This window comes from Oenanthe melanoleuca, chromosome 10 (genome assembly GCF_029582105.1).
Source record: "Oenanthe melanoleuca isolate GR-GAL-2019-014 chromosome 10, OMel1.0, whole genome shotgun sequence".
NCBI lineage: Eukaryota > Metazoa > Chordata > Aves > Passeriformes > Muscicapidae > Oenanthe > Oenanthe melanoleuca.
Window position 1 is genome coordinate 5,868,601 of NC_079344.1, and position 13,630 is coordinate 5,882,230.

General features: G+C 41.1%; 1 protein-coding gene across 1 annotated transcript; it reads left to right on the forward strand.

The window, feature by feature from the left end:
* Positions 1 to 874: 874 nt before the first annotated feature.
* On the forward strand, positions 875 to 12,859 carry ARPP19 (cAMP regulated phosphoprotein 19). Its single transcript, XM_056499609.1, has 3 exons — positions 875 to 1,145; positions 5,838 to 5,960; positions 9,359 to 12,859. Exons 1-3 carry the CDS (start codon positions 1,101 to 1,103, stop codon positions 9,527 to 9,529), a joined length of 339 nt encoding a protein of 112 aa, XP_056355584.1. The 5' UTR covers positions 875 to 1,100; the 3' UTR covers positions 9,530 to 12,859.
* Positions 12,860 to 13,630: the final 771 nt, after the last annotated feature.

Sequence of the window (13,630 nt, forward strand, 5' to 3'; positions counted from 1 at the left end):
TTCTGAATGAGGGATATGCACATTCCTTGTCTTCCCCACAGCTGCATGATCCTGTCTCTGGATGTGTACAAAAAACTTCTTCCAATTACTGGCTTGTGGGGCGTTTAGTACAATTCAGCTGTGGCAAAATCATTGACAGCTTCAGCTTTCACAGACCTTTCTGACCTGCCTTTTATGTTCTTCCCAACCATGATGGCACAAAGCCTGTCCTGGCCAGTTCCTCCTGATCTGTGCTGAGTACAATCCACATTGCTGTTCACATAATCCATTTATTTAGGGACCCCCAAAGATTTATTATTGCTGGGCTATTTAAACCCCTCCTTTATGCTCTTGAAAAGAGTCTACAGAAGGTTATTTTTCAGACAAGAACCAGGCAGTGAAAAGTAGATGGGGAGGGAATAAAATACTCTGTATAACTTGATACTGTGCTGTTAATTCCAATGGATTGAGCCTTCCTATCCTGTAGCTGCTGCTTGTGATTCATCAGATCCTTGAGTAATGCTGCTGAGGACTCAGCTCCTTTTATTTTGATCACTAAGTGGCCAAAAGAAGTCACTTTAGCTAAGTAGGGAAGGTTTTTCCCCTTGACCATGCAGGCTGGAGAGTGAGGCTGGGGGGCTGTGTGAGGTGAGGTGGGGGCCAGGGAGGGGCCCAGAGGAGATGGCGTTGAGCTGAGACAGCAGATTGCCATCAGATAGCAGAATTGTCACTGTTGGGCCGGGCAGGCATTGGAGCAGCCTGCCCAAGGGAGCCACCATCCCTGGAGGTGTTTAAGAGAGCTCTGGCTCTTCCAACCCCGGTATTTCTGTAATTCTGCGATTCTAACAGGCGGGGCACCGGGGCCGGGTCTCGAACCCGCGGCCCCGGACGTGACGCGCGGAGCGCAGGCGGATCCCGCCCTCACGCCCCAGCCCGCGCGCGCGGGGGCTGAGGCGGACGAAGTCTGGCCCCGCCGACGCTCCGTCGCGCGCGCCGCCGCCATCTTGTGCGGGAGGAGGCGGCAGCAGCAGCAGTAGCAGCAGCGCGGAGGAGCCGCGGCCGCGCCTCCCGCCCGCCTCCTTCCCTCCTTCCCGGCCCCGCCGTCCCGCTGCCGCGGCGCCATGTCTGCCGAGAGCCCCGAGCCCGCCTCGGCCGAGGAGCAGAAGGTGGGTGGCCGGGCCGAGGAGCGCCGGGAGCCCCGCGGGGCTTCTCCCGCCTCCGTCGGCGCGGCCGGGCCTCTCCCTCCCTCAGCCCAGGGAGCCCCGCGGGCCGCAGCGTCTCCGGGCCCGGCCGCCCCTCCGAGCGCCGCCTGCCCCGGGCTGTCCGAGCAGCCGGGCCGGGGCCGCCCCCGGGCAGTTGGAGCCCTGCCGTGCGGGGCCGGAGGCGGAGGCGCCGCAGCCCCACGGCGGCTCGGGAGCGGCCGCTGCCGGCCCATGGGCGGTGCGCGCGGGCCTGGCCGGGCCCCTGGCGCTCCCTCGGCCGTCCTGCGGCCTCGGCCCCGCTCCCTCCGGCTGCTCCGCGGGCCGCGCCGTCCTGCGCCATGGCCTTCGGCTCACGATCGCAGCGGCGGGATGGACACCAGGCTAATAATCCGCAGGCTAAACGTTTGTTTCACTTCCAGAAAATGCTCAGCTTTTAATGTAATCGATTCAGGAGCAGAAATACCCCAATCACAATGGCCGTGACCTGTGCTAGTTAAGGCTTTTAGAAAGAATAACTGGCTGGGTTATTTTGTATCACTCTTATGCCATCTCGGTAGCTAATAATTGTGTCATTACTCAAGTGAGATTTGGTTTCATAGATGGCTGTGCTGTGACTTTAAGAAGCCGTTTGGTTTTTAGTCCTGTCATTGCTGTGGGAGCCCGGTTGCAATCCCCGCGGCTATGATCCTGAGAAGTTATGAAACACAAGTACTGCTCTGAAGGACGCTAAAAGAAAAAGCTTAATCTACCTCAGCTGTTAAGTTTTTGTTTAATAATTCACAATTTGTAATATGAGTTAGTCGCACAAGTAGAGCTTTGGGGGTTGATAACGAATGATCCCTCTCAATAGGTGCAGTAATCAGAACCAGCTTCTTGTCAGGTCTGTAATCTGCTCTTAAATAGGTGTGTTCTGCATCATGACTTAACGTTCATGCTAGGTAGGCTGCTGAAGGGATACTGTTTCTGTTTAAAGCCTATAAAAATAAGTCCCTGGCCTATGCAGCACTCCTAGAATAGCTCTGTAATAAGAGCATAGTTAAACATGTGGCAGCAAGTTTATTGTAATGCCTTCTAGGGTGTTCTGTTGAAGTCAGGTGACTGGAGCTGATTTTCCTAACGAACTTTCAGTTCAGTTTCAGTCTTGGAATGTCATGCTTAAACACGGCTTGGAGAATTTACCTTTTATTTGAGAGATGAGAGATCCTTGCTGCTCTCCTCATTTAGTTTTATTCTGGTAAAGTGTTCAAGAAAAATTATATAACACCAGTAAAATAAAACTTTGTTTTCTGCGAGATTATGTCCTGTTCTGATACTGATATCTGTGGTGCTATGACATTGCAATATTAACCTCCACTGAAACTATTTGTGTGGGTAGGCAAAACTGAACATTCACTGGGTTAATGCTTAGCTCTGAAACGCTTACATAAACAACCCATTTTGCAGTACTTATTCATATGTATGCTTAAAATGCCCCTAAATGAACTTTGAGGCAGTGTTTTCATGATCAGAGCTTTTTCCTAAACTTTCTGACATGCTGTAAGAAGCTTGTACTGAACGAGAAAGGTTTTTAACTACAGTGATACAAACTGAAAATCTGCCATTGACCAGCGCTTCCTGTTCTCGATGGGAAAACTCAGGACAGTGGCAGGGGGAAGTTCAGAAACAAAAGAAACTTTGGACATAGGAGATCATATGTTTGGTTGACTCTTTTTTGCCTTAAAAGCCTGTATTTTTCAGGAAACTCTTAGAAGGTGATGCATTTTGTTGCTGAACTGGCTTTTGCCACATCAGTTTGCTGTAGGCTTGTGCTTTGCCTCACTTTTCCTTTTTCTGCTTTACATTTTGTCTGATGTCTTCTGCTAAAGATGAGCCATTCATACCAGAGTTTTAAAAGGTTGATGGCTCTTCTTAGTAATGCAGGTCAGTTGTTCAGCAGATAGAGAACTTTGTACTGCTAGAATCTCTGTAAAGATTAAAAGCAAAAGCTGTCTTTAGGTGAGTTAGGTAACTACTGCCTTCCTGGTAGATCATTTTAATGACTTAATGAGCTATGTCAGATTCCTGTAGAGTACTAAAATTATAACTTTTGTGTGGTTGTCACTTGGAAGAAGAGCGTGGTATATCTTGATTTCTGCCCACTCCCCAGTCATTTGTTAGTCACTTGGTTGTTGCTTCTGTAATTCAAGGGAGAATGTTCTGAATGTAGGAGTGGCTTGGGAACTGAAGTCTTTGGGGCTCAGCAGCACATCTCTGAGAGTGCTCAGTACCATCTAGTCCTCAGAAGAATATAAGATCAGGACGTGCAGGCAGTGATCTTCTCAAGAAAACTCTCCGAGGTCTCAGCAATCTGGTTTGAAAGGCTTCTGAGCTGTAAATGAACACATCGAGTTGCTTTCTGAATCTAAATTTTTGGCACCCCCTGTATCCTTCAGAAAGGAGTTCTGCAGCTTAACTGTATTTTACGTGAAGAGTTGTTGTCTTAAGTATTTTTTGAACCTGCCATCAGCTGGTTTTGTTTGACATCCCAAGTTGTGGTATTGAAATTCTTTATTTTGTGTTCTGTGGGTTTTTGAGTCTTAGTTGTTGTTGGTCATCAAGAAGAAGCGGCTGTGCTCTGTATCCTTTTGAGCTGCATTGATGCATAACATGATGTTTTTGTTTGGATTGCCTGCTGTGCCATAATTTGTCAGCCCTGTGAGTTTGCATAAATGTCTCCTTTGATGCACTGTGAATACCTGTTTATATAAGCTATTTATTGTTGGTCCTCTCATCATAAAAAATATGTCCTTTTGGCTTTTAGGGGCAAAATATGCCCCATCAAATACTTTCTTGGCTCCACAATGAGTAGCCAGTGATTCAGCATTAGGTATTCAAAGTGTTGAGCTGAAAGGATTACTTTTGAGCAGATCCTGTCGGTGTTGGCATTCTGATGAACCGCACCAGGGAGAGCAGCAGCTGCGTGATCTTTGTAGCACATGAGAACCGTGGCTTGGCTAGTGAGAAATGGTGTAGTTGGTGTAGTTTAGGTGCAGTAGTGTCAGGGAAACTTTGCCCTTTGAGTTTGGATTTTGCATTGTATTGCCTAGCTGCGTTTTCATCTAATAAAAAGCATTTGTTCCTGTTGTCACTGAAGTTTCTCTTTAATTGTTATGAGAGTTTCTATTTTTTCCTTGGGAGAACTGTTGTTTCATGCAAAGCTGTCCTTTCAGCCAAATGGAGCAACTAGAAAATGTTGTATTCTAAATCTGTTATAACCTTTGTTTCTGAGGCATCTTACCAGAAACATGTTGACTCTTACACAACCTGGAGCAGTTTATAAGAGAGAGAAGAGCACCTAGGCAAGTGTGGTGGTGGCTCTTGTTCTTCGGCAGTTGTGGCTTAAGTAGCTCCGTGTTCCTGTCCTCCCTGCTGCTGTGTTAACATACCTGTTTGTGCAGCTGTGTGGTCATCCAGGCTGTGGAAACCAATCCAACGAAACAACAAGGGCAGAAGAAAAAAAATGGTTATTTTTCTGTAGAATTACTTTCTGTAAACCCTAATTGGGGATTACAGGCAGTCATACTGATTGATGCAATGCAAAGGATGGTGACAAGCATGGAAAAGAGTATGAAGGGGCTGCCTAAGCTGCTCTAAGTGGACATGAAATTTTAGTCATAGATGAATGATGCCCTCCTGATTTCAATGGCAATTCTTATTTCCTTCCTGAAAGTCTTTCTGTGACTTCAGATGATAACAATTCTACGCTGCAGCGGCTAGTGAAAATCATTATATATTTGCCCTGTATGAGGAATGGTTTTCATTTAAAAAATAAAAAAAAAAAGTCTATGGCCAAATATTGGAAAAAACAAACTAAGATTTTTGAATGAAAGATATTTTAGAAATGATCCAATAGAATAAGTTGTATTTCATGCATCAAATTGCTACGTGGACATGGAACAGATGAGTGTGAAGTAGAGGCCAGTGAGCAAATTGCAGTTTTGCCAAATTAATATCTCTAAATTATTATTTTGAGCATCCATGTTTTACAGTATGCTCATAAAATAGTCATTTTATTTTGCACAAATGCACTACCCAACTGTCTTCCTCCTTATAATTTCAGGATAATTATAGACATGTATAGAGAAACACAGTATTGCTATTAATGTAACAGCAGGCATGTTTTGGAGACTGTTTCACAGTGAATATCAACACATTAGGGCTGGAGCAGCCATACAGATCAGTGTGGCAGTGGAAGTGCCAATCTGCTTATGCTACTAAATGATGAAACAGGCAGTTGGAAAAAAAGTCCTGTGATTCAGGATCGCTATTTAATATTTGTTTGTTCTTAGTGGACCCCTTGTTTTGACCAAAAAAAAAAAGAGTTTTGTTTGAGTAGTTTTTGTTTTTTTTCCAAGATTGAATAATTCAAATTGCTTTTCTTTGAGAGGAAAGTGTGCACATCTTCAGCATCTCCAGGAAAGGTATCTAAAATGGGAGGCTGAACTCCTACAGTTGCTGTCAGCATTTGAGAAAGAATGTATGAAAATGTCTAATCAGATAATTGTTATGCTCACTTGGTAGCAGTGATGGGCATGTGGGTGTATTACCTGCAAAGCTCTTCTGTATAAATATACATTGCTGTATGTTTCACTTACAGTATCACTCACTGTCTTTCAGGAGATGGAGGATAAGGTGTTAAGTCCAGAAAAAGCTGAAGAAGCAAAATTGAAAGCAAGGTACCCTCATCTGGGCCAGAAACCAGGAGGCTCAGACTTCTTGAGGAAGAGGCTTCAAAAAGGAGTAAGTTCTTTATGTCCACAGACAATATAAAGGCAAATACAGACAAAATACAGACAAATAATATGGACAAAATAATAATACAGACAAAAAAATCCAAAATTCCTATATCTGTGATTTTTTTTCCTACTCCACAGGCCTTTGTAAGGTAAGAGAGTCCTAAAAACCTTAAATTTTGAGAAAGCACAGGGAGGAGAAATTTGTCTTTGCAAAACAAATACCAGGTTGGTAGGATAGCACTTAACAACATCAGTTATAAACAACTGACCACAGTTGTTATAAAAAAATTAAACTTAGAAGTTACTGTGATAGACTTGAAAAAAACATAAACACCAAGGGATAGAAGCTCATCCATATTTTATAGTGATTTTATCCTGCCCATTCTTATACTCCCAAAATTGATCCACTCCTTTTATCCATGTTTCTAGCACATGAAAGTTTGGTGTCTGCTGTTAGAACCAGGCATCATCTGACATTAGTGGTTTGAAAGTGGTTGTATAATTCTGAATATACACCCAGACCCAAAAATGAAGAGTGAGTTAATATTTCAGTATTGTTCCACATCTAACCAGTGCCTCTTATTTTCTTAACTATTTGACTGAGGGTTCTTTAGTTAAATTATTCATAGAGTGATTATGTAATGCCTTTCAGGCAGGCTAGGACTCTGTTCTTGGAATAATCCTAGTATGTCACTGCTTCTGGTGGTGCTTTCATTGCTGTTAACACCGTTGTGGGTTTTTTTTTACTGTTGTCTAGGCCCTTCCAGTACACGCAGTGATTCCATGTATAAATCCTTTGCAAAAGAGCTGATGGAGTTCAGTGCTGATCTAATTCTGTGCTATCTGCTAACATCTCTTGGGAATTGTTGCTGTTGGCAGGTGTTTTGGGTAATCTTTGTCTCATAAGTTGGAAGATATAAAGCAGAGTTAATGGTTGCTGGGCCTGGGCAGGTGGTAGATGAGGTGTCTCCCTCTGAGTTACGCTGCTGCATGGCCAAAGGCAGCCAAAATGAGACCTCACTGGGTCCAGGGTATGTGTAGACACAGAAGGGAGTGGTAAGTTTGTATTGTGATATCATCTCAGGAAAACAGGCCAGCATTAACTCAGTAAGGATTGGTAGCCATAAAGGAATTGTGACTGCTTGTCCTTGGTGCAAATGTAAGGGAATCTCACCACCAGCAATAACAGTCTGTACAGGATCTTCATCTTCATTATACACTATTGAATGCAAAGGCTCTTGCAGCAGTACTTTCAGATTTGAGCACAGACAGATCCATGACCATCTTAATTGACTTTTGCTACTCTCATAAAAGAGGGCACAAACTTGTGGATTCCAATTTATAATAGGCCTCCTGCAGTTCCTGATGTGGTGATAATAACTTGATTCCATTTATTTTTTATTATTTTGATTTGGTGTGCTCAGTGTGTTAAATGAGGAGACTTCTTTACTTGATAGGGGTTCTGGTGTACTTCAGGCTGCCTGCACTGATGAGAGTTAAAATAGAGTGAAGATAGTGTGTGTGCTTTCAGGTACTGGTTCTGACAGGAAGACACCTGGACAGACATAGTTGGATTTGAAAGGGATGATCAAATACAGACTATCTGTGAGAAGCTAGCATAAATCAGGAAATTAGAGGAATAAGCTCAAGAAAGAAATAGATTGGTATTCTAAAGCATGAGAGGTGGTGGGTTTTCTCATGTATTCTTCTATGGTCAGCTGTAGCCCAAATCATCTTTGGTTTGGCAGCCAGGACACACTCCCCCAATTAATTTTTGCTGTTCAGAAATGGTCTGCATTTGATGCACACACCATTACTAGCACACTTTCTGCGGTAAAGTAAAAATAATGGTAGATGAGAGCAGTACTACATCATGCTCCTGGGGAGGGATTCTCTTTGGAACTCTTAGATGGACAGAAAGATTTCTGCTAACAGCTGTATCACACCTGAAGGCTGAATGGTTCTGTTATTACCTAGTTGCTGTTCAAAAGTTTCTTTTGGTTGCTTCAGTCTTAAAGGACAAAATGGGAAAGCCTTTTTCCAAATCAGATTATGTTCTTCCTTGAGGTGTAGGCTGCACAGGTAGTGCTAGAACACTGTGGTGTAAATAGGGATTACACCATCAACAGGATTGAACTGGGAAGGTTTTTAAATAAAAACGTGTGATTCAGATGTACGACGGACTGTGGGAGAAGGAGATCCAGTAACTTCAGGGCTCTGGCAGGGAACATTAAAGCTGTTTTCAGGAGGTCTTGTCTGAACAATCTCCTCCCCCTTTGGTATAGGCCTGTTAACTCAGGTGTTCAAATTACTTCTGTCTACCAACTGCTGCCACTGAGCATTTTGCAGCTGGTTAGTACTAATGCAGAGTAAGGGCTGTGGTGGCACTTAGACATAGCAGGTAGTGATGGCTGCTCCACTGACTGAGGACTAAGCCTATACAAATCTAACTGAGTGGTCTACTCTTTGGAGATGGTTATGCTTGCAAGCACTTGTTAGTAGTGTAAATCTTAATCCTGGATCTAATTGTTATTTTTCCTCATATGAAACCTGTTAAAATTCATGGGTTGCAAGTATTTTAGAGATAGACCTCATGGTAAGATTAAAAACAATGCAATTTTTCCTGCAAAGTGAGCAGTTGAAGACTTGATGCAGAGCTTGGATGAAATTCCATGCCTCATTTTACCATGATGTGAATAAATAACAGTCATTTGGCTTTGACACACATAGATAACATTTTGAGAAATCTGGCTACTCTTAAAGGTAATGCTAATAAAAATTTGCTGATATATTAAGGAACACTGTTTTTCAACTAGGAATTTAAAACTTAATTTACTTCTGTATTCAGAAAAAAAAATTGAATTGGAGGGTAATAATTTCCTTGACATAGTGCTTTTCAGAAGGGCTATACAGTAGATTTGACTTCGCTAAATAATTGGTTTGGGAACTTCAGGGTTTACAGTTTCACTATTTTAACGTGTGCAGAAAAGAGGTTTCCTTGTTGGCACACACTTCCATGCTGCTTTGATCTCTGGTGTGATAGACCAGGCTCTGTTCTCCAGCTTTAATTTTGCATTGTTCGGTTATTGCGTGTAGCAGAACTTGTTCACAGCAACGAAGTTTGCAAACCCCAGGGTTTCATTTGTGGGAGATAAGCTTTGGGGAAAACAAGGGCAAAAATAATATTCAGATTTTGTTTACAATAATTGTTCACAATGATTTTAGAGTTCAGCTGTCTGTGCTTACTAGTTGTTATAAGACTTTTTTTTAATCACTGTAGAGCTACTTTGATGAATCACAGAGATTTTACAACTTTTTAAAATTTAAAATATCTGTTTAACAATGTAATTCACTGTAGACATCTGATTTCAGGCTTTTAAATATATGTGTTTTGTCTTCTAGCAAAAATACTTTGATTCTGGTGATTACAACATGGCTAAAGCAAAGATGAAGAATAAGCAACTGCCTACTGCAGCTCCTGACAAGACAGAAGTCACTGGTGACCATATTCCTACTCCACAGGATCTTCCACAGCGGAAACCATCTCTTGTTGCTAGCAAGCTGGCTGGCTGACGAGAGCAGCTGAACTGCATGATTATTCTCATTCCTGTTATTTCTCCCTAATAGTTATTTCTCACCCTCACATCCCCCTTTTTCTTTCTTACACTAAGTCATGAGACTGACAGCTTTGCAGGTAGCGATAGCATGTGCTGCTATTGTAAGGGAATACTGTTAAGAGTAAAATGTAGTATTTGGACTAGTTGAGAACAATGCACTGATTAAAAAGGACAAGTTTGGTTAGAGCAATGTAATCTACTTGAAAATGTACATATTGCCCATTTCCTAGTATAGGACTGGTTCCAGCAAGTGACATCGCAAGTTTTACAACTTCTAATGTTTCTGCTTTTGTTATTTCATCTTAATTACAGCATATTTGTATTTAATATAACCTCCAGTTGTGTTGGGTTTTTCTTCCGTGTTTGGGTTTGTTGTCTAAAATAGAGGTTTAGACCACAAGTTGCTAGATGGTAAAGCATGTATAAAAACAAAGACAGGGCTCTGATTGAATTTTGTTTCTGCTTTTGAACTTGAACGGCCTTAAACCTGTTTCAGCTTTAACAATAGAGTTTTTACTTGGGCAATATTTGCCCATTCTGGTGTAACTCTTGTGAACCTAGTGCTTATTGACAACTGCCTGTTGAAGCTGGTATTCTTTTCAGTTCCGTAGCTTAGGACACACTTTTGTTGAAGATGTGGATGAAGTGTGCATGTGCATAGACTGTTGAATTCACTCTTGTGCCATTTTTTGTAAATACAATAGTTTTGCACAACCTTTTGCAAACGTCTATTAGTTTTATGTTTTAAAAAGCAGATAATGTGCCAATCAAAGCACAAGTGATTCTGTATCTTTCAAAGTCTTGTCCTGAAACTAAGAGCCCAGAATCTTGCTACTGAAAGTAAAAATTGTATACTTGAAATTTGTGAAACACATTTACACTTGATTCAACCTTATGCTTTTGCAGCTGTATATTTTGTTTCACAACAATATCCATCATTCAAGTATAAATTTGGCATTTATATCTATATTTGCAGGCAAGTGGCCTTTCTGTTCAGCAGTTGTTTAAGCTTTTAAAGCAGAAATGGTCTGTCTGTTGGCATGGAATATGGCTAAGTGTGCTGTTCTAGAGAGTTCCCTGTGTGGCAGATACCAAATCTAGGCTCACTAGTATTTGATATGCAATTGTCTTTGGGCAGTTTTAGACTTCTGGAAGCAGAAGTATTTTTTTTCCCTTGAACTCCTGAAGAGGTAGTAAATTATTTCCTTTACTTCATTTTACAGCAGCCCCTCATTTGTGTTGTGGAAACAAATACCTGGAAAGGTATTGCTATAATAACTTATTGAGAAATAGGTAACTTTTCATATCAGAAAATAGGAATGACTCCAGTTCATGCTTATGATGAAGGTTGTAAGTAACAGACAAAATACATAGTTTATATTAGTCAGGTGAATTGATACATTTAAGACATGTAAGTTCAGGGAAATCAGAATACTGAAAGTGGAGTATGATCCATAACAGAATTGATTTTCATATAGGTAGTCACAGCCTTCACAGTCTTTGGGAGAACAAGAAACTCTCTAAAAAGATCAGTTTACTGAATGCCTTTTCCTTTAAAAAATAGTTTAGAAACAGCCTGTTAGAAACAAAGCACCAATGTGAGTATTGCAAGAGAGAACTTAAAGATGCATGTTTTTAGAAGCTTGTACTTTGTGCTGACATATTCAGAAAGGTCATAGGTTATAAAGGACTGCTAGTCAAAACCAATGCTGGGCCATATCTTCTGTGATGCTCTCTTCTAGAGGCAAACAAAATGGTCAAGAGAAATTGAATAGTCTTTATTTGGTCCTGTTTTGATCAGAACATACAGTGTCTATGTAATGTTTTTGATTCAGAGAAGCAATTACAGAGAATTTCAAAATTCCTAACCTGATTCTTTTCAAGTCTGTATAGCCCTTTTCTAGTAGTTAGATGGGCCTTGTCGAGCCTATCCTTATTCCTTATCCTCCACTAGTATTACAAATAATTTGTGGTTTTTGCAGAACAGTTTGAAGAAATGGACCTACTTGACTTCTTTAAGAAATTAGGCTGGAAAAATAACAAGGAAACTGGAAATACTGAAGCAAACTGCTTTTTATAAATGTTTGTTCTGATGTGAAAATCCCTCTTTATTTTTCTATGTATAAATTAAATTGAAGCTTAACGATAGGATTGGGCCTGAAACAAGTGTTGAACAACTTAAGGTGACTTGCTGTGTATTGTCTGGTGCCACTATTCTGTAGCTCCCCTAAGGTGAGTTCTCTTGATGTGTGGGAAGGTTTAAAAAGATAGCCATTTAAATTTAAACATTCCACTCACTCAGCTACAACTCAGCTTGTCCTGCTGGTTGGACAACACAAGCTCTTCCGATGCTCACTCAGTGACTTGCAGTTCCTAAGATTACTACAAATTCAGCTATGAATATATTATCCATGTGTATATTTGAAGTACTGTAATACTAACTAGGTCAGTGACTGATTATGAGCCTTCACATCTGACAGACCTCAGCAGCAGACACAGCTATTTTGATTCTATACACTGTATAAAACTTAATTCCAGTAGTCACTTAACAGTAAATGGAACATGACTGCAGATCGATGCTTACTTTCAGCTTACTCCAGCAAGATAACTCAGCTATCCAAACTGATGTACATAATGTATTATATGAGTTTTACCATTTGATAATTGCCTTTTTCAAAGAAAACCTGTCCACACTGTAGACTGGCAGTCCCTTTCATATCTTGCCTTTAAAGATAGACAGTGTTTAGTTGTTAGAGTACTCACGTAGGCTTGTAATAGCAGATAGCACCAACATTTTATTTGAGGTAGTTAAGTGGATTAATTACAACTTCACAAATATGTCCCCAAATCTGTAACACCAAAGGCTTCCCTCTCATTGTTCTTGATGTGGTAGGACAGTGTTTGTGTAAAGGCCACAGGAGTACATTTTGTTGGACATATTTACACCCAGTCAAGATGTTAAGGTGATAAAAATGTCAATTGTTCTTTACAAACTTACACATTGTATAGTATACAGAATAAATTGATTTACTTAGTTTTTATTGCACCATGGAGGTTTGTCTCATCTTTACTGTGGTTTCCTAAACAATACTGGATACTTTGGTATTCTCTATGGAAAATTTCTAAACCCTAAATCTTGCTACTCTGTATCACTAAAAATATGACTGGGCTTTGGTTTCTAGTATGTTAGACTACAGAATTACTTTAATGTAATCACATTTATATATATTTCAGTGCTTATTTTTCTATTAAGGCAATTAAAGCTTATTGTTTGAAAACTCCGTAAGAGATGATTGTTTGGGTCCCTTGCACTGAATGAAGGGGATGTCTGGGAAACAGCTTGGTGCAAAGAAGTTTGCATTGCTTTAGACTGTTGCCTAAATGTGGCAACATTTCCAGAAACCACAGTGTTGGAAAAAAGTCCCATTAATTTCCCAGTCAGCCTGAGGCTCAGGTGCTGATCTTTGCACAGCTTCCAGAACCAAGGGGTGTTACACAGCTCAGTCCCTCTGTGCTCTGCACACCTGCATGGTACATGTTTGTCTCTCTTCCTACACATCTCTTGCATTACTTTTCAGAGTACTTAACTGTTCCATCAGTACTGGCTGAAACCAGCCCTGTTTGTTTTCTACAGCTAAAATCTCCAGGTCTGGTCCTTGTAGTGTGAGAATATGGGCTTGGCAGAGAACTCACTGCTCTCTCCTTGTACAGTGTGACAACAGAATAGGAAGTGCTATGTGAGAAGGGAGTTTCTCTGCCACAGATCATAGATATGAACAGAACACAGATGTAAGAAAAAAGATAGGACATGCTTCGTAACTGCTGAAAAAAATTGCATGAAAATTCAGTATGAAATTCTACATGTGGACTGTGTCAGTTACATCACCTCTGCATTGTTATCTGGAACACCCTGGGATCTATGCTCTGAAAAAAAATGCCATATTGTCAAAAAGATGTTGCACAAGGTAAGAGATGAGGTCTTCCAAAATCCTGCCAGCAAGTATTTGATCTTAAAGTAGTCAGTCTGGATATAGTACAGACAGGTTGTTTCTTGGCA